Source organism: Uranotaenia lowii, chromosome 2, assembly GCF_029784155.1.
Source record: "Uranotaenia lowii strain MFRU-FL chromosome 2, ASM2978415v1, whole genome shotgun sequence".
In the NCBI taxonomy this organism is placed as follows: Eukaryota; Metazoa; Arthropoda; class Insecta; order Diptera; family Culicidae; genus Uranotaenia; species Uranotaenia lowii.
In genome coordinates, this window is record NC_073692.1 from 298,463,472 (window position 1) to 298,486,053 (window position 22,582).

Sequence of the window (22,582 nt, forward strand, 5' to 3'; positions counted from 1 at the left end):
TGAAATTAGGTTTTGAATGATGTTTGAGAAAAGACTAGCTATTTCACTAGGTGGTGCGAGGAAAATATGAAAAGGTTTATTAATTTTCCACCTTTTCATTGCGGTTACTGGATTTTTTTTTTAAGAATTCGTTTAAATATTTGAAACGATTTGGTCAATTCAATTTAAGAATCAAGCTTGTTTAGTTGAAAAAAAAGGATTTTCCGGAAAACATTCAAAATTCTGCATTATGAATTAAGTTTCATTTTCAATTTCAGAAAAAAAATTTAAGTGCATAACACTAGTCAAAAGTGTTTTCCGATCATATCCTTTTAACCTAATCCACACAAATTTTTGTTTTGCTAGGATGCAGAGGTGACCTCGGTCCAAAGCGTGAATTATTATTCTTTCAATCCCTTTTCTCTATTTTCCTTCTATCCATTGACTACTAGGACGTGGCCGGCGCACAGTGGTTCAAATCCCCAAAATGCCGGAAAAAAGTCCATTTTTCAAGTCAGCGACAACCAAATTTTTTATGTTGGAATCGATTCTCCAATATTCTAGGAACGTTATGATGTATTTAGATATTTCCTTTTTTCACTTTCTATGAAACAAACATGAACGACAACTTTAACGCAAGAATTAAAAATATGATTTTTTATTCTCAGTACAAAACAACTTAAAAAAGCATATAAATCTTTAAAAATTTATAAATTTTTATACAGAAGTGATGTATTATAATCTTATTCACAGTTTAGAGATAAAAAATGTCCTTAATATCATGAACTAAGAAAGTTTCGCTTCATTGGAAACCCAAAATTAGATGATAAAATTTTTTTGATTTACTCTATTTATTACTCGGAAGCAAAAATAAAGCTTGCGCTGCCGATCGCCGTGGTAAATTATACACCCCAGCAAACATTTTTGTAGGTATATTTCTCAACAAACTTTGCTATACGTTTCATATACATTATAAAATCATCTTATATAACTCGAAAAAACAGCATTTACGTATAAAAGTGGAGGCAATATACATACATATTTTTAAATTCTGGCTTAAGCGATAAGTGTTGTAAAAATTGGACGATATACAACACCTTATACCGTACATCCTGACAGTAGGCGAGAGAGCGCAAGTTTTGCTCTCAACGCATGCAAACCGTTGCCAGCGACAATATTTGCTGCTTCTCTCATTGGACAGTTTATCCAAATGAACACTCTGATTTTTTGAAATCTGGTTGCACTGCTCATCGCAGAGAGTTCAACAAGGTTGTTTTCTCACTAGAATCCTGCACGCGGGAGACAAATTTGCAAACATGTCGGACTTTTGTCATATCCGAGTTGGTAGACTTTAACTAACCATTTTTACGATTATTTACTTGTTTTGGTAGGAATTTCGATTCGCATTGACATTGTTAACGAGTTGAGCTAACATTTCTAATGCGATGTTATGTTTGCTGGGACCGTTAGATAGGTGAAAGCCTCATCAAAAACATATCTTAAAATCAACTGCTAGTTTTTGCTATATTTTGAATACGGTGTCATTGAGTGGAACTCTGTTTGGTTTAAATATGCAAATTTTAAAGTATTTATACAGAGTTATCCAAGCATCGTTTGCTTCGATAAAAATGCAAATTCACCTTAAAACATCAGTTTTAATATTTATCCAACTAACCTACAGGAATTTAGGAGCCCAAACTCAATTTTACCAAAAATATTCATAGTTAATTGAAAAATATTCAATTTCCCAGTATAAAGCTAAAACCCCGTTTTAGCAATGTAAAAAAAAATAGCAAACTTTGAAAAAAACTCCAATTTATTATTTTTTTCAACTTTCCGCCTGTAATCTTTAACAAAATAGCATTTTATTAATTTTTCCCCACTTTTTTTGATTTTGAACCACTGTGCGGCGCCGTTATTAAGTGTAAAGAGAGAGCATCAGTTTTGTTCATTGTGAATGTGCTGTCAATCCCAGATACCATTCATTTGACCTCCGGATAAATTGATGGCGTCGGTCAATCACGGAGTAGCATCCATTGGCGATGTGGAATTCATTCTACTGAGCCACGCTTGCGATCGTGGAATTTGAAATGCTTTTATTTTAATATCGGTAAAAAAAATTTAAAGGTTGACGAACTATTGATTTAAAATATTTTTCATGTTGTGCTTCAAGTTCAATGATTTAAGGTGGATGTGAATAGTCAATCAAGCTAAGCTATACCCTTATCACATGTTGGTGCTGAAATCATTCTTTTTTTGGTCCTTGAGTGCTAATGGCATATCGGAATCTAACTTGCGGTAGAGGTCTGTTTAAGGATCGGTTTTAAACAACGTATTCTTAATTCGGATGGTTTAAAAGAAAACGCCTTTTTTTTTTATTTCCTAGAACTTTATTTTCCATAAACATTCTTCCATGTACGCGTATAATAACTCTTTTTTTCCCTTCGCTACATCTCTCGTTAAAAGTTCTTCGCCCAATTATCTGATTGCGTCATATTTTTATTTGGATTCGATTCTATTTAGTTTGTTAATGGATATTTTTACTCCAAATAGCTTCTAGAAGCGGTGCAATTTGGATTCCATTACCCTAGTCAACAGTAAGACAGCAATAAGAGAGATTATTTTGTTATATTTTTCTTAAGGAGATTACTTCTTGTAGGGTTTTTTCTGTATGCATTCTATCGTAAATATATTCCTTCCATCGTTTGAATAGGCTTACATTTTATGTTCAGTTTTCCGTGTTGTGGGTATTTAAGGGTCAAATGGTGTGCTGATTTCTTGATCTGTCTCCGCTAATATCACGATATATCCGTTGATTGAAATATGGGCTTGTCATCTCTGTTTCATTTCATCTGCTAACTACTCTCGCTACCTTGAATCGAAAACATTATTTCATCCGCAGGGGGGTTGTTTTTTTGTTCTATTTTTGACATTGGTTATTTTTTTATAGTTTTAAATAGTTGATCTTAAGTAAGTAGTTTACTAGTTAATTCTATTTGTTTTTGAATTCTTACAAACTAACTATTAGTACGAGTTCTCTAGCATAAACGTATCTGCATTTCTTCCTACGCCAAATGGGATTGGATGTTCAAAATAACTTGATCAATATACACAGAATTGGAAATCGTTTTTAAAACTATTTCTACAAAAATACAACTTAAACAACAAGTATTAAAATGTACAGAAATGACGCATTTGATAGTCTTCCTAGGCTTTAGTTTCTTGGAACAGCAGAATGTGGTGGAAGTAAGTTATTGACACAGCTTTTAAACCACGGAAAGAATACTACAAGAGAATAACTAATCAAATATGGCATTGAAACTTACAAATTAAACTCATAACTATCGCGGTAAAATGTAAAACTAAAAACGGAACAGTGGAAATCTAAAGCATACATTTATTTTCTTGTTATTTTCGTATCCTCTGTTTTTAACTGCAAAACGCGATGGTAGAATGTAGGAAAGAGGGATTATTATTGATTGTACAACGTAAAATATACTTTTAAGCGTTTCTATTTTCATTTGGTTCTTTCGGCGCTCAAATTTAGAGGTTTGGTTAAACGTGAAGATTGCGGCCTAATGAATGTCAAATCTGATACTTTTTATTTGTTCAAAAAGTGGATAACACTTTTTAACTCTATTTTTTCAGTTGTATCGTTTTCTACAATTCTCATCAAATTTTATTCACAATTCATTAAAATTTTACGGATTGACCATCAAAATGCAATAAAAGTCAGTTTAGAGGCGAAAAAGTTGGTAGATGGCGAAAATGAGTTCTGCCGATTGCCTTTTGGTTCAAAAAAGACTCCTGAAAGTTTTCAAAGAGCGGTGTTTCGTGAACCAAACGGAACGCAACTCAAAAACTTCTTCAGATGTGACATCCATTTTTACCATTGGTGCATCAGTATCGTAGATCAATTTTTACGTTTTTTGTATTCATTGAAGTTAGTTAAAATAAATTACAATTTTTTTACCAGTTTTGGTATAAATCCTATTGGTGGCTTTCTCCGATGATATTGGTTCAACGGAAACGCTTCTATACTAAAATCCTCCTACAATGGATATAGCCCTAAACTCTTTCGTTTGCTCCCAAGCAGCCATACTAGGTTTATAGGCGAAATTTGGTAAAATATTACAAGGCATCATTTCTGGTTGTGACTCGATTAGACTAATATATACGCACGACTTTTTACACTACAGTAGTACCTTACGACGCTTTCGCTTTCTCTCTCTTGACTCCTTTCTTCCTGCTTCTTCTCATTCTTTTTGTTTCTCACGGCTCGGAAACATTTCCCTACTAGAAGGACATGGACTGGACCTAGGAGAATCGAGTAAGGTGGTCCAAAGTTGTCAAAAAGTGGACAATAGTGGACACCGATGAATGGACGAAACGAAGCGAAAATTTTAATATGTTTTCAATGTGGTAAAACGTTTCATTTGACACATCGAATCACCTTACTTTAAACTCCTTGGTCTGGACTTGAAAAATAAAACAAACAGGTTTCAAACGAGCTAAGAAACCTTGCACAGCAGAATTGGAGCTGGACTGGGAAAACAAGAAGCAATTTCGGAACCGACGACGACGACGTGTGGGTCCGAGGCACGCACGCACGTACGTTCTAAGATTGGTTCTCGGGAAGGACCACCAGATTTAAACTAGCCTACGGAAAGATGCCAGTGTTGCCAGCAGCAGCATGAACACGGAACCGGCCATCATCGACGGCCTGTCGCTGCCACTACCGCTTTGACTGTTGGATTCCAAAGTGATTTCGCTCGGGATTTGAACCTGTATTGGGGTGGTGTCAGTTTTGGACCAGCCTTCCGTATTTTTGGCGCGAGCTGTTATGAACCATTCACCGACAGGCAGAGCAATGGATCGCTTGATGCTGTAATCAAAAGAAGGTTTCATTATTTTGAAACAAGTTGTACATACATTTGTTTAAATTTATCACTTACGTCCAAAAATCACTGGTATCCTCTCTGTTTTGTTCCGAAATGGTAGCATCAATTGGAGTATATTTGGTCTGCAAGAGAAAGAAACATTGAATGTTACAAATTGTGACAGATAGAAAAAAATATGAAAGGTTTCCCTAGATTGGAGGTTCTTTGAGTTTGACATGAGAATCTTGAACTTTATCCAAATGTTTACGTTGAAACAACTATGGTTGCAAGATCTTTTCCATAATTTCCATACAACGCGTCAAATGATCTATCCTATTTCGACAGTGCTACGCTCGCAAGAAGACATCTCTTGGAACCTTTTGCATAATTCGGTCCAATGAGACTTTAGTAGCACTCTTACAACAGTATTGGACTTGCGCAACAGAACTTAAGCGGTTGTCGACCATTACTTCGAAGTACTTCAGCCACAGATTAATTAGTCTGTGCTTCAGCTGCTCTGCTGGGCCGTCAGAAGTTTGATTTCTTCCATCCAGAGGCCAACCCTTTCTACAGACAGCGTTGCAAGAACTTATACCTTGGCTGTTACAACGGAGATCATGGATGTCTGCACCCCTGATGGAACAACCCTTGAGGGCAGTAGACCGTAACCAGGATTCGGTTCCGTAGGACAACATTCGACTTTTAGAAAAGCTTCCTAGAAGGCGTTGTTGAAAGCATTTTTTAAGTCGATCATCGCACCTGGTCTTTTGATATGCGCGTTGCGTAGCGCAACCTCATCGAGACACTCTGAAAGTATCTGGAATGGTCTGTACTGCCACTTCCAGTACTAAGTTTGAAAATCTGTTCGGACCTGGAGTCTTATTCACTGCAATTTTTAAGCGATAACCACAAATTTCTCGTTGGTTACTGACTCGATGTAGTGGACTCCCGTGTCGTACGGGGTAGTGACCAGTGCGTTGGACTATGCTGCGGTTTAAGAGGCTTGGCCTATGAGTTGTCAACTACGCTGTTTATAAGTTGTTAACCCAGGTGGTAAATCCTGGTTTCTGGATCGTATCCCAAGGCGTCGCGAGTCACTGCGCCACCTCAGTTTTTACTCTGAGTCTATCGGTACAATGGGAAGACTCATGATATACTCCGTGTATCCTTCCTTCTCCCTAAAATCCACCTAGTTCCCGCTTCGAACTGTTTAACACCCTATCTTTCAATACTGGGAGGTCTATTCGTGGTAGTGCGCTCCAAGGCCATAGTCACCGAAGAGATCACTTCCAGAAATACATCATACTACTCATCGACATTTCCTCGCAATGACTCGAGATTCCCACATTTACCTCCCTAGGCCTGATCTCTGCTCTTACGATTTGAAATCGGGTTGAGGTTGACGTACACATCAAACTGAGTCGATTTAGGGTCATTTTTGAATTCCTCAAACCCTGGGGTCTAAAAAGCTTCGTTTTGATTCAAACTGATCCATGATTTTTTGCAGAATTTTTATGAGTAAATTTGAACTTTAAGGTTTGTATAGGAAAATCGAATATTTTGTACTGAAAAATCAACATCATTTTTGTTTCTCCAAAGGAAATTTTTCGCTGAACAACTTTGTCGAAGACCGTAGCTTCGTAACTCATTAGGCAAAAAAGTTATCAGCTGTTTAACAGGGGTATGTCTTTTGGCATTGATAAACGATAAGTTCAATTGACATTGCATGGAATGTATTCATGCAATACTTCTCAACGCACCCAGCAATGACCGATAAGAGATTCGGGGTCGACCACACAAACCTACTGAAGGTTGTATCCGAGATGAGAGACCAAGTCCGCGCTTAAGCGCTCATCGACTTTCTCAAGTTCAAATCAAAACTCCAGCATATATACCCTACCTTCTGTAACGATTCAAGACTAAGGACCTTTTCTCTGACGACTTTAAGTCCGGCCTTTATTCGTAACTCGCTTGGTTTCCACGACCATCGTGCGCTCCGCCTCTGTTCTAGGGCACTGCAATAGACCAATGACCTCTGCTCTAACGACTCGAGATCTTGGCCCCGCTTGGTTTGGTTCGAGGCCCTCTCCTCTTTGGCCGTCCGTGTGCCGAAGCAGCTTATCCTGGACACGCGTATGTCACAGCACACGTCCACTTTACAGCACACGGGGCTTTACGAAACTACTTGGATGATTCCCGGCGAAGTCGTCATACTACACCGACTCGAGTGACTCACCTGCCGACAACGTGAAGTCACCCTACCCGAGAGTATTTCGTGGCGTAAATACTCTTCCCCCTATGAGTTCGACTGTGAAGAAGGTCAAGTTTTATCCCCGCAGCTTTCCTCGTAGGGAGCACGTTCTACTCAGATATTCCGCTGCAGTGGAGGTATCCTACACAACTTTCGCAACGTACCTAACAGCTCGGCATACGCAGAAGGTAGAGTCTTATCTTTGTATGCTTTACTGCTAGGATCGGACGCACACTACTCAGATGCTCTCCGACGAAGGAATCACCCTACACCGATCGCGGACTGCTGCTAGTTCCAACTCATCTGCAGGGTAGTCATGATCCGGGGGAACGCATTGCTGATCACGCGCCAAGTATTGGCACCCCCAAACATCCTCCACACGATATTGTCGGCTGTCGTATCTGGTCCGCAGGCGGCAAGCTCTTATCTCTTCGAACCTCGGACAGTTGAACATTACGTGCTCTGGTGTCTCGATTGTGTCACCCCAGGTTGGACAGAATGGCGAGGCCACGTGTCCAAACCGGTGGTGGTACTGTAAGAAGCACCCGTGAACAGTCAAGAACTGTGTCATGCAGCAATCCACCTCTCCATGTCTCCGATCCATCCAAAATCCGACGTTAGGGATCAAGCGATGGGTCCACCAGCCACGTTCCGAGCTGTCCCACTGGTGCTGCCAGCTGGACATCGAGGCCTCTCTAGCATGTTTCCGCACATCGGGCATGTCAAGCTGTGCTCGTAGCAGAAGATATCTTTCTCTTGCAGGACCGAGATGGGCATGACCCCCGTCACAACATCAGCAGCTACCGAGGACACTATCCGGTATGCGCTGATTACTCGCAGGTGTTCATCAGCCGCTGCACACGGCGGAGCTTTTGCAGGTTATACTACCTGCTCAAGGCTGCCACTCCGTACCGCAGAATGGACGAGGTCACACTCGCCAGGACCCTCCTTTTGCTGTCGCCATTGCCGCTCTTTTACAACTTTCCATCTTCTCAATCGCTACTGTGGCGAGTAGCTGGACCTCTCCGGTTCATGGGTCCAACGCCAGGAGAACCACGTTGTCGGCGAATCCTAAAAGTCTCTCTCCCGTGGGGAGACGCAGCCTCAGCAGTTCGTTGTATACGATGTTCCATAATACCGGGCCAAGTATCGATCCTTGTGGAACCCCTGCTGAGACACTCACTGTGTCCAGTCTCCGTTGGTTAGTTGGCGGTTACGGAAGTAACACTCCACCATCCCCATATGACTTGCCCGGTTTTGGCAAGTTGACGTCATCCTACTCCGACTCGAGTGGCTCACCTGGCGTCGAGAGCGATTTCCAATGCGAGAAGGTACCATTTTATCCCCGCAGTTTCTATCGTTGCCCTACTCAGACACCGCCCCGAAAATGGAGCATCCTACGCACGAACGCGGCGTACACACGTCATCAGCTACGCAGAAGATGTTTCTTTATTTTTGTAGCCGTGAGGTCGGACGCATACAACTCGACAGCCCCCCGTCTATGAGGTCAGTCTACTCCGACCGTTGTCCGGTCTTCTTGTTACCCTTTGGCTGGCAACCCTAGGATTTTTGGCACGCGGCTTTTTCTGTCTGTCGTGTGCCAGGCTAGCTTCTGCCAGGATAGCTACTGTGGAAAGAAGCTGCACCTCCGCTGTCGAGGAGCCTCTCGTCAAGACGAGGACTAAATCATCCGCAAATCCATCCGCAAGTTTACCTTCCGATGGAAGGCTCACTCGTAAGAGCTCGTGGTACGTGATGTTCCACAGGACTGGGTCAAGTATTTATTGAACCCTGAGGCTCACCCGCCGAGACCTCTTGTGTCCGTATGCCCTCATCGGTCATAGACTGCAGTTGACGATTGTGGAATTTACTTTCCACAAGCCTATACAGATATGCCGGGACCTTCATTTGGATGAGCGACGACGCAATCGCTGTCCAACTGACGCTGTTGAAGACGTTGTTCACGTCAACTCTGTCACAGTTCTCCTTGTGTTTCCTACTTGCTCGCTTGAATGCTGCCCTGGCAGCTAGATAAATAGCACCATTTGTTTCTCCTTCGGCATCTTTTCTCGGCCGTTGAGCCCGCCGCCTGGGTTTCAGACAGCTAGCTTGAAGTTGGGCAATTGCTGAGGTCCACCTGTAATCAGGTCATTGGTACCACTTGAGTATATTTCTTCTCGGCATGGTAATGTCAAACGCCATTATAATGGCCCATTTTTCAATTCTGGTCGGGTCAGTTGCAACTTCGAGATTGATGACCATAGTCCCAACAATTGAAGAAGCGTTGCATCTGTTTTAGTATCAAAGGTGTGGTTCGTCTTGAACTGATCAAACAAGTCATTTTAAATTACTGAAAGGGTTTACTTTAATTTTTTTGAGCACTTCGTCCTTAGCTTTGCGTTTCAGCAATTTCGATCAGCTGATAGATTCTTTTGTGACAAGCTCGCTATAAAAGCTGTGAGGTTCGGATAAGCCAAAAGCTAAGTCGATTCCTACATATTAAATATCCGTAGAAGGGTTCGATGGACATCGACTCCCTTTATTAGAATCATCCTCTGTAATGGCTTAAAGCGTAGCAGAGGCGACTTTTTCCAAGTAATGCTTACAACAATTTTATAACTTTTTACTTACATTTTCACCCTTGTACAGCACTTGCAGGTCGGAAAGCGGCTGAGCGCTGCGTACTCTCCAAACGGTGTGCAGCAGACCATCGGAATGGTTCGCGTGCAGCAAATGTACTCCACCGGGTAGAATTCCGAGCACAGTGCTTGCCTCTCCCTGGCCGAGAGCGTTCTGAATTGTAAAGAGAAAAAAAAACCAATTACATTCTTTTCCTAACACTTTGATCAATTGCTAGGGACTCACCTCAATTCGGCACTGGTACTTGACCATATCCTTCTGTTCGACGTTTCGCACCGTCAGCCGAGTTCTCATGTGATGGTTGTGGCGATCGTTCACAATGTTGTGCTTAGCGCTGTTGTGCAGCAGCTCGTCATCCCGGAACCATTGGATCTTGCGGGCTTCCGGATTGCTGTGGTACAGACAGGATATCTCGGCGTTCTCTCCGGCTGCCGTGTTTAGGTACTCGATGTGTTTGACGATCGTGGGACTCGCTGTGGAAAAGTTGAATCAAAGATCAGTATCCTTTTCGTTTAAATTTTTCAGGACAAACGCGAGTGTAAAGGTGCGGATCATGAAATCTAAACGGGTGCTACTAGCCGTGCCAAAAACAACTAGAAATCGAAGAATCGAACAGTTCAAATGCTTAACCTTCTTCCGGTGGACCTGTCGAGCTATCAACATCTTCGTTCGATCCATTTAGCGCTGCGTTCATGTGTATGTATAGATGCATGGGTGTATGAAGGAATGTTAGTGAGGTTGATGATACGCTAATGATATGATCACATCCCACCACACTTTACATTTACACGAAGAGATATCCCCTTTTAATTTTATTTTCAACTTTACAAGTTCAAACTACCTACCCTTGATCTGCACTTGGACCTGCACGCTGATCGGTTCACCGACTCCATTCTGGGCCAGACATTCGTAGTCGCCGGAATGGTGGCTCCTGACATCGTGGATTTCCAAAAACTCCTTACGGATGGTGATGCCGCTATGCTTGGCGTAGCTGTCGTCCAATGGTTTACCCTAGAAGGAAAGTGAAGATCATTCTCAATGTCGATTTAACTGTAAATAGGAGGGTAGACAGTGAAGAAAGGGATACCCACCCGGAAAGACCAGGAGATCAGAGGTGTCGGATAGCCGGAGGCACGGCAGTGGATGATGAACTTGCGATCGCGCTGCTGAATCTCCAAATCAGTGTTGGTGTAGTCAGTGTTTCCGTGGGTGATGCGCACATTGTAAGGTGGGCTGCAAACGAAATAAATGGACGTTTATTTGTAAATTCGTTTGAGTCATGGTTTTGCTCATGGAAGTTTTCGGGAAATGGGATACAATCGCTCTGGGCGGCTCTGGGCTGGTAGTTCCAACTCTTCGTGGTCCAGGGCAGAAACGTGTCTGCAAATCCGGTGATTGCAGATGTACGGCTAAAGGAACTATCACTAAACCCACTAGAGGCCGTCGACGGATCTGCCAAATCCGCGCGGGTGCACCACCCGGGTATTTAGGTACCAGAACTCGGGTGTAAGGGTGAGGGTCCAACACGCGTTCGGGGGGTTCTGTCCTGTAGTCGGTGCTGCTCTGACTATGATACTGTGCGGCTTAAAAGCGCCACTCCGGAAAGGAGACCGCACAGCTAGGTTTGCCCGGATGAGACTCCTTTGAACGAGTCGTATGCATTGCTCCCCAAATCGAGGAGGGTCAGGACCTATGTGGTTTATCTATAGGTGTGGTGCGCTCCGTTAAAACTGCACTAGAAGCGAGCGTTTGCGCGGGACGAAAGCTCGATGATGAAGCGTTGTACTCACTCGTTGTTGATGCCGAAGCGATTGTGAATTCTCGGCCGTTAACCTATCTACCTTTGGAAACTGAGGAACAAGAAGCTCTTACGCCCAATCACTTCTTGCTTGGGAGCTCTGATGGGGTCAAACAAAAACCGGAGAACGCAACGCCTGATGCTAAAGCTATCGGCAAGTCGTGGAATCAAATTCAAGGGCAACTAGATGTTTTTTGGAAGCGATGGGTACGCGAATATCTGCCTTCGATAACGCGTCGTACAAAGTGGTTCGACGACGTAAAACCAATTGAAGTCGGGGATTTGGTCGTTATCGTGAACGAAACGCGACGAAACGGTTGGACACGCGGTCGGGTACATGAGGTCATTTTGGGATCTGATGGGCGTGCTCGTAGAGCTATTGTGCTTACAAATAAGGGGCTCACGCGGCAGTCGCTAAATTGGCAGTCTTGGACGTACAACAAGGGGAAACCCTGGGCCTCAGTAACTAGTGGCCAGCGTTACGGGGGGGAGGATGTTGAGAACTGGGCGCACTGCCTGAGAGTGCTCCAGAACGCCACCTGAGAGATTACGATGGTTCTTACAACTCAGGAGACAGTCTTGGTGAAAATTTGACAAACCCGATCTGACAGACAACATCCTGTTTTGATCATCGCTTTACACACGTTTGGAATACTTTGGTCGTGGCTGCGAACGAGTTATTAGGCGCTGCAAGCATCTGCATTATCAGAGCAGGTTTAGGATTTGTAAACTCAGCCAATCGTATTTACAAAAAGCAACAAGGAATCAGGAAGGATGATGATGAGATAGCAAGCACACTCTACCCAAAGGATCCAAGGTATGTAAAACCAGAATAAGTTTTTCGTCTCTCAAATAACAACATTCTACCCTTGCACGAGTGTGAGAATCAGTTTTTTCAATGTTTTGATTGCTACGTCACAAACGTTCATGAGCGTCTCGACGTTGAAGACGCTTTTCACCGACGGCATACAATGCTTCATGTAATTTCGAAAATCACAATCAAAGCACCCTTTTATTTACGGTATTTCTTCCTGACACGCAGTACAGTGACGCTGTTTGTTTTCAATAATAAAAAACTTTATTTGCGTCCCAAACATTCCTCCGTATAAGTCTCCATGATCTGGGGGAGGAAGACTGAATAAAAAAAGAAAAAAATCTTTCAAACGTCAAATTTCTCTCATCAATCTACCGACCAGTGCGAAGGTTCAAAATTTTACTTTCTTATTTAGTGATTTTTATTAAAACTTGTTTTATGCTGAAAAGCACTTGTTTTGCGTAAAACAATGATTTAATTAGGTTTTGTTTTGCTCTTGCAAATTCTTGCATGATCAGACGTATTGAGTCGCTGAAATTTCGTCAAAGTTTTGAAGCTGATAAATAAAAATGGTTTGATTAATGGTAGTTCTAAAAATATAGTCAAATCTAAATTTAGCACCTAATCAACTGAGTTACATGACTCGCTACACGAAACTGATCATCCAAAGTTAAAATTTGAACGATTAGGGGAGATGAGGGCATAATGGGCACCTTAAGGAAAATGCTTATTTAACCATAGAGAACAGCTGTAATATGTGAATTACATCATTGTTTCGTGTTCCGACACTCAAATAGTCTATTGTCTAATTGGATGAAACTTGAAAAAGTAGATAAAAACGTTTAAAAATGCATTTTGAAAAATTTTGCCGAAAGCTGAAAACCAGTCACTGTAGAGGCATAATGAGAAACCCCCCGAGGCAGTATGAGCACCATTAATAAAGGCATAATGAGCATTTTCTGCCGGGGAATCTAGCAGCGAATTCGACTCGATGAAGTCAATTGAGTAATAGAGCTACAGCTCAACTTGTATCGTCTGACGATTTGGCCTATTGGTTAGATGTCGGAGAGATAATCAGTAGGCTCGAGTTCGATTCTTGGTGGAGGTGATTTTTTTTTCTTCATTTATCATTTATGATCATGATTGCACTAAACGGTGAGGCGTAGATTCATCAAACAAAGCAAAAACAAAATAATCTAGGTCTGTTTGTAGAATTCAAAGAATTAACACATGTTCATACATTATGTTTCTGGTGTTTTGTTTGACGGATGATGCTTTGATACAATTAGCCGTATAATGTAACAATAAAAAAAATCAATCATGAATGGTATGTGCAAAAAAAATCCCCTCGGACAGGAATCGAACTCGAGTCTACTGATTACCTCTCCGACATCTAACCAATAGGCCAAATCGTCAGACGATACAAGTTAAGCTGTAGCTCTATTACTCAATTGACTTCATCGAGTCGAATTCGCTGCTAGATTCTCCGGCAGAAAATGCTCAATATGCCTTCATTGAAAGTGCTCTGTTCGCCTCTAGTGAACAAATTAAAGTAAAAACGCGTTTTACAATTGATTAAAGTGAAAAATCAAAAATTTTATGATGCTGAAAATTTAGAAACAATGTGTAGATCATGTTGCAGTGCATACATTTCAGATCAAGATGATTTAAAGGTCATAAAAGCTTATTTGGTGGTGCTCAAAAATTATAATATTTTCGTCACTTGAGAACCTAGCTGGTTATTATTTAATATTTCTGTAAATATGAAAAGGATATTTCTTTTTTGGTGAAAAATTAATACTATAGGTAGTACGAAACAAGTCCTCATGAAAATTTGTTTAAGAAAATACGTACTTATGTAGAAAAATGGACTTCTCATTATGCCTCGGGTGCTCGTTATGCCCTCATCTCCCCTACAAATCTTTTCAACAATTGCTGGCTTTTTGCCGAACAGTATAAAAACGATACAGAAAACGATACAGCAAATTTCAGTCTTCCTCCCTCAGTCCATGGTAAGATATGGACGCTTAACACTTGACTCCGTGATGGCGTCGCGTTACGTCACAATCGTTCATAAACAACTGTATGGATACAACGAACTAATACTTAAGTTTTTAGTTGTCCCCACCTATAGATAAACCACATAGGGTCGAACAGCTAGACTACGGAAATCTCCGAAACGACCAAACTCAAACCTCCGCCTAAAAGTAGCGAACGTTTGCCAACTAGAAGCGTGACCAGCAACGCCTCAAACCGACTAAGGACTCATGATGGTTCGACGACACCCATACCCGAAGACTCTCACCATTGGACAATCTATCGTTCATCCCAGAAATACTCCCCGAACCTGGAAGCGTGGTGGACTCAGAATTCTAATGCGCAAAGCGCAGAGCGAGCAAACGAAATGAACAACGACCGAAGCGAAGTAAACATCTCTTATCAAATTCAATACTCCATTCTGGCTAGGGTTTTGGATCCATTGTATTTTAAGGGCGAAATAACCAATTACTAAGGGGTACATTTGGTGGTTTTAAGTATATTGGACTAATTATAATTAACTTGCGTAGTAACATACATAGTGTTCTTTTCGAGCTACCCTTTCGGTACCTAGCCGGGTGCCATTTCTACTATCTAACCTCTCAGTGCTCTTGCTTGTCTCTTATTCTCCCGGGGCGATATTTAGTTTGGTGAGGTTGGGGCGGTCATAAAAAATGGCTTATCGACAGATGTGCCTCGACAACCTTATTTCGAGGAACGGACCATGTGTCAACCGTTCAGAATTTATAGTTTTACTAGCAGACCCGGTAAACTTCGTCTTACCATGTCCAACTTGGCGTCTATTTTCCATTTTTTCTTTGTTGTTTGACTTTAAAAAAGCATCAAATCTTGAGTTGTTAATCGTCTCGCTTTCTTGAACATGTCCTAGTTTTTTTTACATATCCATATTTTCTGTTTGCTCGAATTGTTCCGCCTAATTATCTCGGAATCAAATCTAAGAACTTCAACTCAATTCTACGGGTCTTTTCATAAATTATCAAAAAATTTGCTCCAATCAATCTTACATACATTTTACATGAATACTTTTCATTTGCATTTCTTTGATTCAAATGCTTTGAATATTGCCGAATGGTATCAGGTATCAGCTTCCCGTTGCAAATTCGATTTTTTCAGCACTCAACGTAACCATCAAATTTGGCAAGCCTCATGCTGAAAAAAATCCACTCTTTGAAACTTGTTCCATAAATAAACGTATGTTTATTATATCTATGTTTTAATTATTGTATACCATTTAGTTGATTTACTCCGCTTTGCTCGAGTTCACTTTAAGGTTGAAATCTAAATCAAAAGTTTCTCATTTATTGGAATTTATTGCATATGAAACTTTATGGAAGAAGAATTTTGAATATCGCACAACTTTTGGAGTATTTTCCCAACATTCTGCCTAGCGCAGCACTTTTAGCTCCCGAATATTTAGCTTTGGATGGTATATTTTTAAGAACTGAAGAAATAATAAACATTTGAGAAATTTATTGAAAAATCATTTTCAAGCAGATTTTTGTTCACTATCCTTACCCTTGGAAGCAGTGATTATTAATATCCATATTTTCATCAAAATCATGCCCAAAAATAAAAGTTCGCCCTTTTTTATTTGTTCGAGCAAAGAATGCAAATTAAATTCCTTTGAACATTAACCCAATAAATCAATTAAACGATTGGTTTTGAAATGAGAAAAAATATGTTTAATTTTTTTTGTTATTCAACCGAATTACAGCATTTATATTATCTTTTTTATCCTAAAAGACACACCTGCCAATTTAAACCATTGTTGTCTGATTTAAAATTTTCCTGAACAGTGTTGAAGATGATCTGCGATTTCATTTAAGAATATGTGATATTTTCAAGATTCAATAACATTCAATTGGAAATTAAAATTAAATACATCAAAAAGAACTTATCTGTTAAGGCTGCGATGATATTATTCATTCTATTTTCTGAAAATTTTCATGTAAATTTACCTCGAAACCTTAAAAAACATTTAAGTGTCTTTTTTTTTATTATAAATTGTTATTTTCATTAAAGAAACATCGGGGCAAGTGCAAATGGAGTTCATCACAGTTCATCTTTCATTTTCTTTCAAAAAGAAAAGACTTTAAAATAAATTTAACACTTGTTCCTGTTTGTCTTTTTTATCACCGTTCATTGATATATCTGCAGTTTTTCTCCAGAATAAAATAATGGTTAGCACTTCAATTTCTCTGAATACTGTTTTACCATAAGACCTTCATTTACAAATACATTTTGAATATTTTAGAGAAAAATTAATATATATTTCATGGTAAAAGGCACGTTGCATATTAATAACAAAAAAAATCAACAAAAAAGCGAATCTAAAGTCTCTTCTATGTAGCCGAAATATGTTATACAAAAACACACGTTGAAGTTAAGTCCGTACTTGAATTGTGTGTAAACAAACAGGAAACCTGTAAACAGATTTTCAGTGAACGATTTAAAAAAAGATAAGTTTATTTAGTCAGGTTGTTTATTTGGGCCCTACCTTTTATAAATTAAGAAATAATGTATACATTTTTGTCAATGTTGAACGTTTGAACTTCTTTTCATAAACATCAATCGTGTATAATCCATTTTAAAGGACAGGCTCTTGTACAGTTCATGTGTCTGTTAATTTTCAACGGATTTGGTGGTTGTTCTGTAAATTTAAAGGCGTTTGATACACCTTCAGTAAAGCACATTTGTGCATGTTTGAAACATGTTTCTATGCGTATTATAAACCAAATCTTTCCACTTTTCTTTTTTTTCAAATGTCTGTAAATAACTATTTTTATTATCATTTACGTTATTTTAAGGCGATTTAAGATCATTTTTAGAATTTTTATAGTTTTTTTTCATGTTTTTGATGCATTTCTTTGTTTTTTTGTCATTTTTGCTGGTTTTGTCGTACTTTATCATTTTTCAGTTGACTTTGTCATTTTTAGTCTTTTTATTGTATTTGATTTAGATTTTTTTTTATTTTTCAACTTTTTGTAATTTTTGAATACTTTATAACTTTCTAAAAAAAACTTTTGTTTTTGTTGTTGTATTCTATCACCATTTCTGAATGTAAAAACGCATGTTTTGTGTTTGTCTAAATTATATTGGTCCTGTTATAGAGAAAACTAAAAGGTAATGTCGCTTCTAAAAACCGTTCGGATGTTGCCAAAATCGAATGGTGCCAAAAACGAACGGGGTCTGTATTTCACATGCATTAGTACTAAATTCATATTTTTCAGACAACAATTCCTTCTTTAAATAACACGAATTAAAGTTTAATTTTTTCAAATAGTTTCAATGGTTTTGATTTGATCGGCAAAATATCAATCTGGGTCGCCTCTAGGCGTCATTCATTACTCAGTGCTGTACAAATGATCTAAAAATCAAGAAGAAAAAAACACATCTAGGCTTCATATGGCCACCACATGCATTGAAATTATGCTTGGTTGAAAAATGCGCGCCCAAATATTTCCAATCACAATCAGTATGCTATGCCATGGTTACTATCCTCTTGCGACGTTGGCTCGCGACGTCTCGACCATGGAGACGAAAAACAATCCGCCCGGCGCCCAAAAGAAAGAAAATGTCGAAAAAATTGAAGGCCATGACTTTAATTTGATTCAATTTATTACAAATTTAATGATTACGGACAATTGATGCGACTTTTTGTTGTTTTTATTCGATATAAACCGATTCGCATGCCTACAGAATATTCTAAAAATAATTTCATTTGAATCGGTTGGGTCATTCCGGAGGAGTAGTACTACAAACACCGTTACAAGAGAATTTTATATAATAGATGATCGATCAATTATTCATTAAAAGGTATCCTCCTCTAAGGACGGACCCTCATGGAAAGCACCTACTTGTTTTTGCTGCTGCTGCTGCCGATGATCGGGACGACGGTGATGCTGATTGGCTGCTCTCGCTTCCAATGAGTTGTTGGTGGAGAGGTAAAGTGAATCTACCGGATGTATTTGTGGTTCACGGGGTGGCAAATACACCGGATATGCTTCCAGTGCGACCAGAAGTTCCCAGCCTTCTTCTAGCCGATATGGTGACGGATCGAGTTTGCTGGTTTTTTGACTCCAGCAAAGAAGTTTAGCCCAACGGGCTGGTGTGCAGCAGGGGTTTGCCGATGATTTTGCTGCGATCGCTTAATTTATCTAGGCACAAATAAACAACTGCTTGGCACACTACACACGGCTTATTTCTAACGGAAATCTACGAAAAGAATTTTAAAATTAAACAAGAAACTCTTACTTCACTTAATAAATTAACATACAAAACGAAACCCGAACAAAACGCGCACAACCAAACTCGTGGGCAAACTGGGGCTGAATGATAGGTTGTTAACCCTCAGATCAGGGAAGGCGCCATCAGACCTATCTCCCCGGAACTACGTCATTACGCGAAAACCTTTGGGAGATTCGGGTTTTGTGAGCACGATCTAGTTGCTCGTTTTTGCTCCCAGACCCCCATATTTCACTATCCTGCTCCCACAAGACTGGGGAGATACATCCCGAACTCGACCTCGGGAAATTCTCAATCCAGGCAGTTATTCTATGAGAAAGGTCAACTATCATTGATGATCAACGTTATTTAAATTGCAGCGCTCTATCAAGTTCGACTGTACTGATTAACTGATCTATTTTTAGAAGTAGTTAATAATTTAATACCTAAATATTAATTTATAAATAGTAACAAACTAACAATAAACTCGACGTTCATGAATAAATAACAAATAATTTAATAAATAACAAATAAATTATCAAATAAAAAATAAACTTCACAAATGAAACATGTAACAAGGTACGACCGTTACAGTCCCTGAACTGCGGATGTGACCAGGGGAGTACGATTGCCAACTCGTTTTGCGTTTCGAAGGGTCAAGACCAGACTCGCAAAATGAATAGATGCGCACAGTAATGACAATGTTGGGTCAGCATTGATGCGCCCAAATCGGATGCGACCTGATGAGGAGTAGTTGTGGTAAATGTGGACCTCTTCCAACACAATGAGATGTCGGGTCCTAACTCGTCAGAGGAGAGGTTGTGTTGGAATAAGGTCATTGCTGATAGTGATTTCGGAAACGAGTATTGCCTTTGAGCGTTTTAGTGCAAAAGTGTGTTAAATTGTTCGAGGTGGGAACAAAGTTTAAGTGACCCCAGGTGGACTTTAAGGCGTAGAAAGTACAATGTTATTTGAAGAATTGTATCATCAGTAGTCCAATTGCACCATGGACCCAGAGTAGCAAACGCGATGGCTCGCCGTGCCTTGAAATGCTATCCGTAAAATGGATTTACCACCTGTGTTATCAACTATCAAAAAAGAGAGTTTTAGTGGAAAATGTGTTAGGGATCATAAACAGGTATTATACAAAGAGTCGCTATGTTTAGAGTTAAAAATTGTCAAAAAAATTGAATGGAGGGTCACCGTACAAATATTTTAATTTTTGGTGGAAATGAACCAGGATAGCTCTACTTTCTGCCCATGCAAAAATTAGCATTACTGTATTTTTTTTTCTTTGAGTCCTTAAACGAAACACACCGTGAGGACGTTCAGGCTTCCGAAAAGTACTGGCGAACGACAGTATTCTTGCAAAAGTCGCACATGCACCTCGATGAAAGCTTCCCGAATATTTTTTCCCCGACAGTTTTAAAAGGAGCGGTCGTGCGATGTACAGCGAGGCCTCGTTTCACCCCATGCGAGAGTTTGTTCGTGGGTATGAAAGTTTTTTAAGCTTCGTGACAGTTTCGGGAATATCTTCGTGACAATTTTCAATGCGTTGAATTTCGCATGACAGTACTACTTACTTCGTCCGACTGTAGCCGAGATTCGATCGGGCCGAGTTAATTTCGATTGAACGTATTTTCCTTTTGCTTGAAGCTACTGCGGGTGGTGATCACCCCAATCACCCTCCCCTCCCCTTTTCGCCTAACCTGCACCGGCACCACACATCGCGTTACGCGCCGATCGTATGCTGCTGCTCGGTGCGAATAGATGGCTCGTTCGATCTACTCGAAACCAAGCAGCAGCGCATACGATCGGGCATGGGTACAGTATGGGCATGACAGTCACACGTGACAGTCCTGCAAAAACTTTCACGCCCTGCAGCCGACAGTTAGGATGAAATTTTTTTCGAAACAGGAGGCATGAAGGGATGAAAACCGAACTGTCGTTTGGGTTCGCTACAGCTTAAAGCACAACATTTTCGGCAACGCATGCTTTGAGCCGATTGTTCAGAAACAGCCTGGGTTCTCGCACGTGTGCGATGTAGCCGAAGCATTCCGATTCGTTACCGACGGTACAGCAGCGAACCAAGTGGTAAGGAAAACCGAGACAGTTTGTTTGGCAAGAAAAAGGCTGTCATAGCAAAGCTGTACTTTTCGGAAGCCTGAGGACGTCTCGGGTCATATTGACTCTAAAGCCCTTCTCGGTTTGGCAACTACCGGTATCGTCCTGAGCCAGCCGATATTGCCTACGAAGGAAGTGTATGTAATCTACACTCCACCCAGCTTGGAATCGCCTTTTTTCGAGCTGTTAAGCCAAGAAACACAGGTCTTACCCCGGCATTTTGTGCTGCTGCATCCAGCCGAGGTCCGCTCACCAGACGAGCCCACCTTAGCCAATCCTGGTGGTCTAGCGAAGGTCGTCATCACCGGAATACACTTCAAAGCAACAAGAGAACCATCGATGGAATGTGCCCAAAAAGCCCAAAGAGTCTCGTATTACTGAGATTTGTCGCGTAGCAGTTAGTCAGTCAGTGTCGGGTAGTCATTAGCACACACTTCTTCTTCCTTCGTTGTAGCTATCTCATTTCAACAGGTCTTCATCTGATTGATGTCTTTGACATCCTTTGCCTTGAGTCTCCTCTTCATGATTACCCAGTATTTCTCAATAGGGCGGAACTGGAGGCAGTTGGGTAGGTTAAGGTAGGCTTACCAGATACTTTCAGAAAAAAGCGGGACATTTCACGAAAAAAGCGGTATATTACCGAAAAAAGTGGGACATTTCAGAAACTCTTAAAAACCTCATTTTTATGATCATTTCTATACATAAGTGAATGTTCGAAATAGTTCAAAGAAAGTGACAAAATATGGATGACAAACTGAATTCTTAAGAATACTTCTATTTTTGTATACTGCGAACTCTCTAGTCGAATGTGTCGTAGTTCAGGTTCAGAGTAGTTCAAAATACGAAGTTTTAATACAGTTTTTAAATTTTCTAACAGCCGTTCTACAGCATCATCTACCAAATTTATTCAACTTAACTCATTTTTTTTTTTTCATTTTTGATTGAAAATAGTTTATTTTCGCTCGATAATCCTGTCTATTTTATCCAGAATTTAACTTTTCCCATGAGCTTTTCATTCAAGGGGCTAGGATTTAAGAGAAACATCTGGAAGCCATCATCATTCGGAAGCAACATAAGAAAATATTTTCTTCAATCGGAAAATGTTAACATTGCTAGAACGTGGCTAGAACGTACTCAAAGAACGCTCAACAGAACCAGATTGTTATAGTGATGCTAAGATAAGCTTGTCAGATTGCCGGATTTTACCCGGACTTACACGGATATATGACACAAAATTTAGGAATAGTTAGATTCGGCCCGGTTTCCCGGAGTTTGTAGAAAAAAGCCTGGATTTTGAACAGGTTTATTCACTTCTTTTCTAAAATTTAACAAAGAAAAACCTAAATTCAGTTATAATGTTTTTTTCTGACCAAAAATGATTTTTTGAGCAAGTTTTATTCAAATAATTATGAACAGTTTTTCGGAAACCTAAAACACGATTCAAAATCTGCTGATGTGTTTTTATGAAAAAAAAAATATTTTCAACTGTATTCTTTTTCATTTTTATTGAATAATTTGTGGTTGTGAAAAAATTACCCGGACAACAATTTTGGAATAAAAGGAACGGATTTTGCCCGGATATTATATAAAATTGCCCGCATTCGCCCGGTTCGCATATGTTTGAAAAAAATTCTGGCAAATTCTAAAATCTAACCGAATTTTTCAATCTTGTTTTTTATAAACTTTGCAACAATGCTGCTTATTTTGAAGAAATAAGCACAAAAAATTTTACATTTGAATGGCCTTCTGTGTTGAACCAATGAATTTAAATTGAGGCTTAATTTAAGTTTTTCCAGTGTAAGAGCATCTGTACC

General features: G+C 40.0%; 1 protein-coding gene across 2 annotated transcripts in view; it reads right to left on the bottom strand.

Annotated features, from left to right (window-relative positions):
- Positions 1–2,361: 2,361 nt before the first annotated feature.
- LOC129744962 (neurotrimin-like) overlaps positions 2,362–22,582 on the bottom strand; it is a 300,416-nt gene continuing 280,195 nt past the window's right edge. Inside the window, exons 5-11 of one of the 2 annotated variants that reach the window (XM_055737783.1) lie at positions 10,842–10,983; positions 10,596–10,761; positions 10,381–10,434; positions 9,976–10,223; positions 9,742–9,903; positions 4,935–5,002; positions 2,362–4,864 (exon numbers count right to left, since the gene is read on the bottom strand). In XM_055737783.1, coding sequence (XP_055593758.1) covers positions 4,630–4,864; positions 4,935–5,002; positions 9,742–9,903; positions 9,976–10,223; positions 10,381–10,434; positions 10,596–10,761; positions 10,842–10,983 — 1,075 coding nt within the window. In that variant the 3' untranslated portion in view covers positions 2,362–4,629. The remainder of the gene's footprint in view (positions 4,865–4,934; positions 5,003–9,741; positions 9,904–9,975; positions 10,224–10,380; positions 10,435–10,595; positions 10,762–10,841; positions 10,984–22,582) is intronic. The other variant, XM_055737784.1, reaches the window with a different exon arrangement.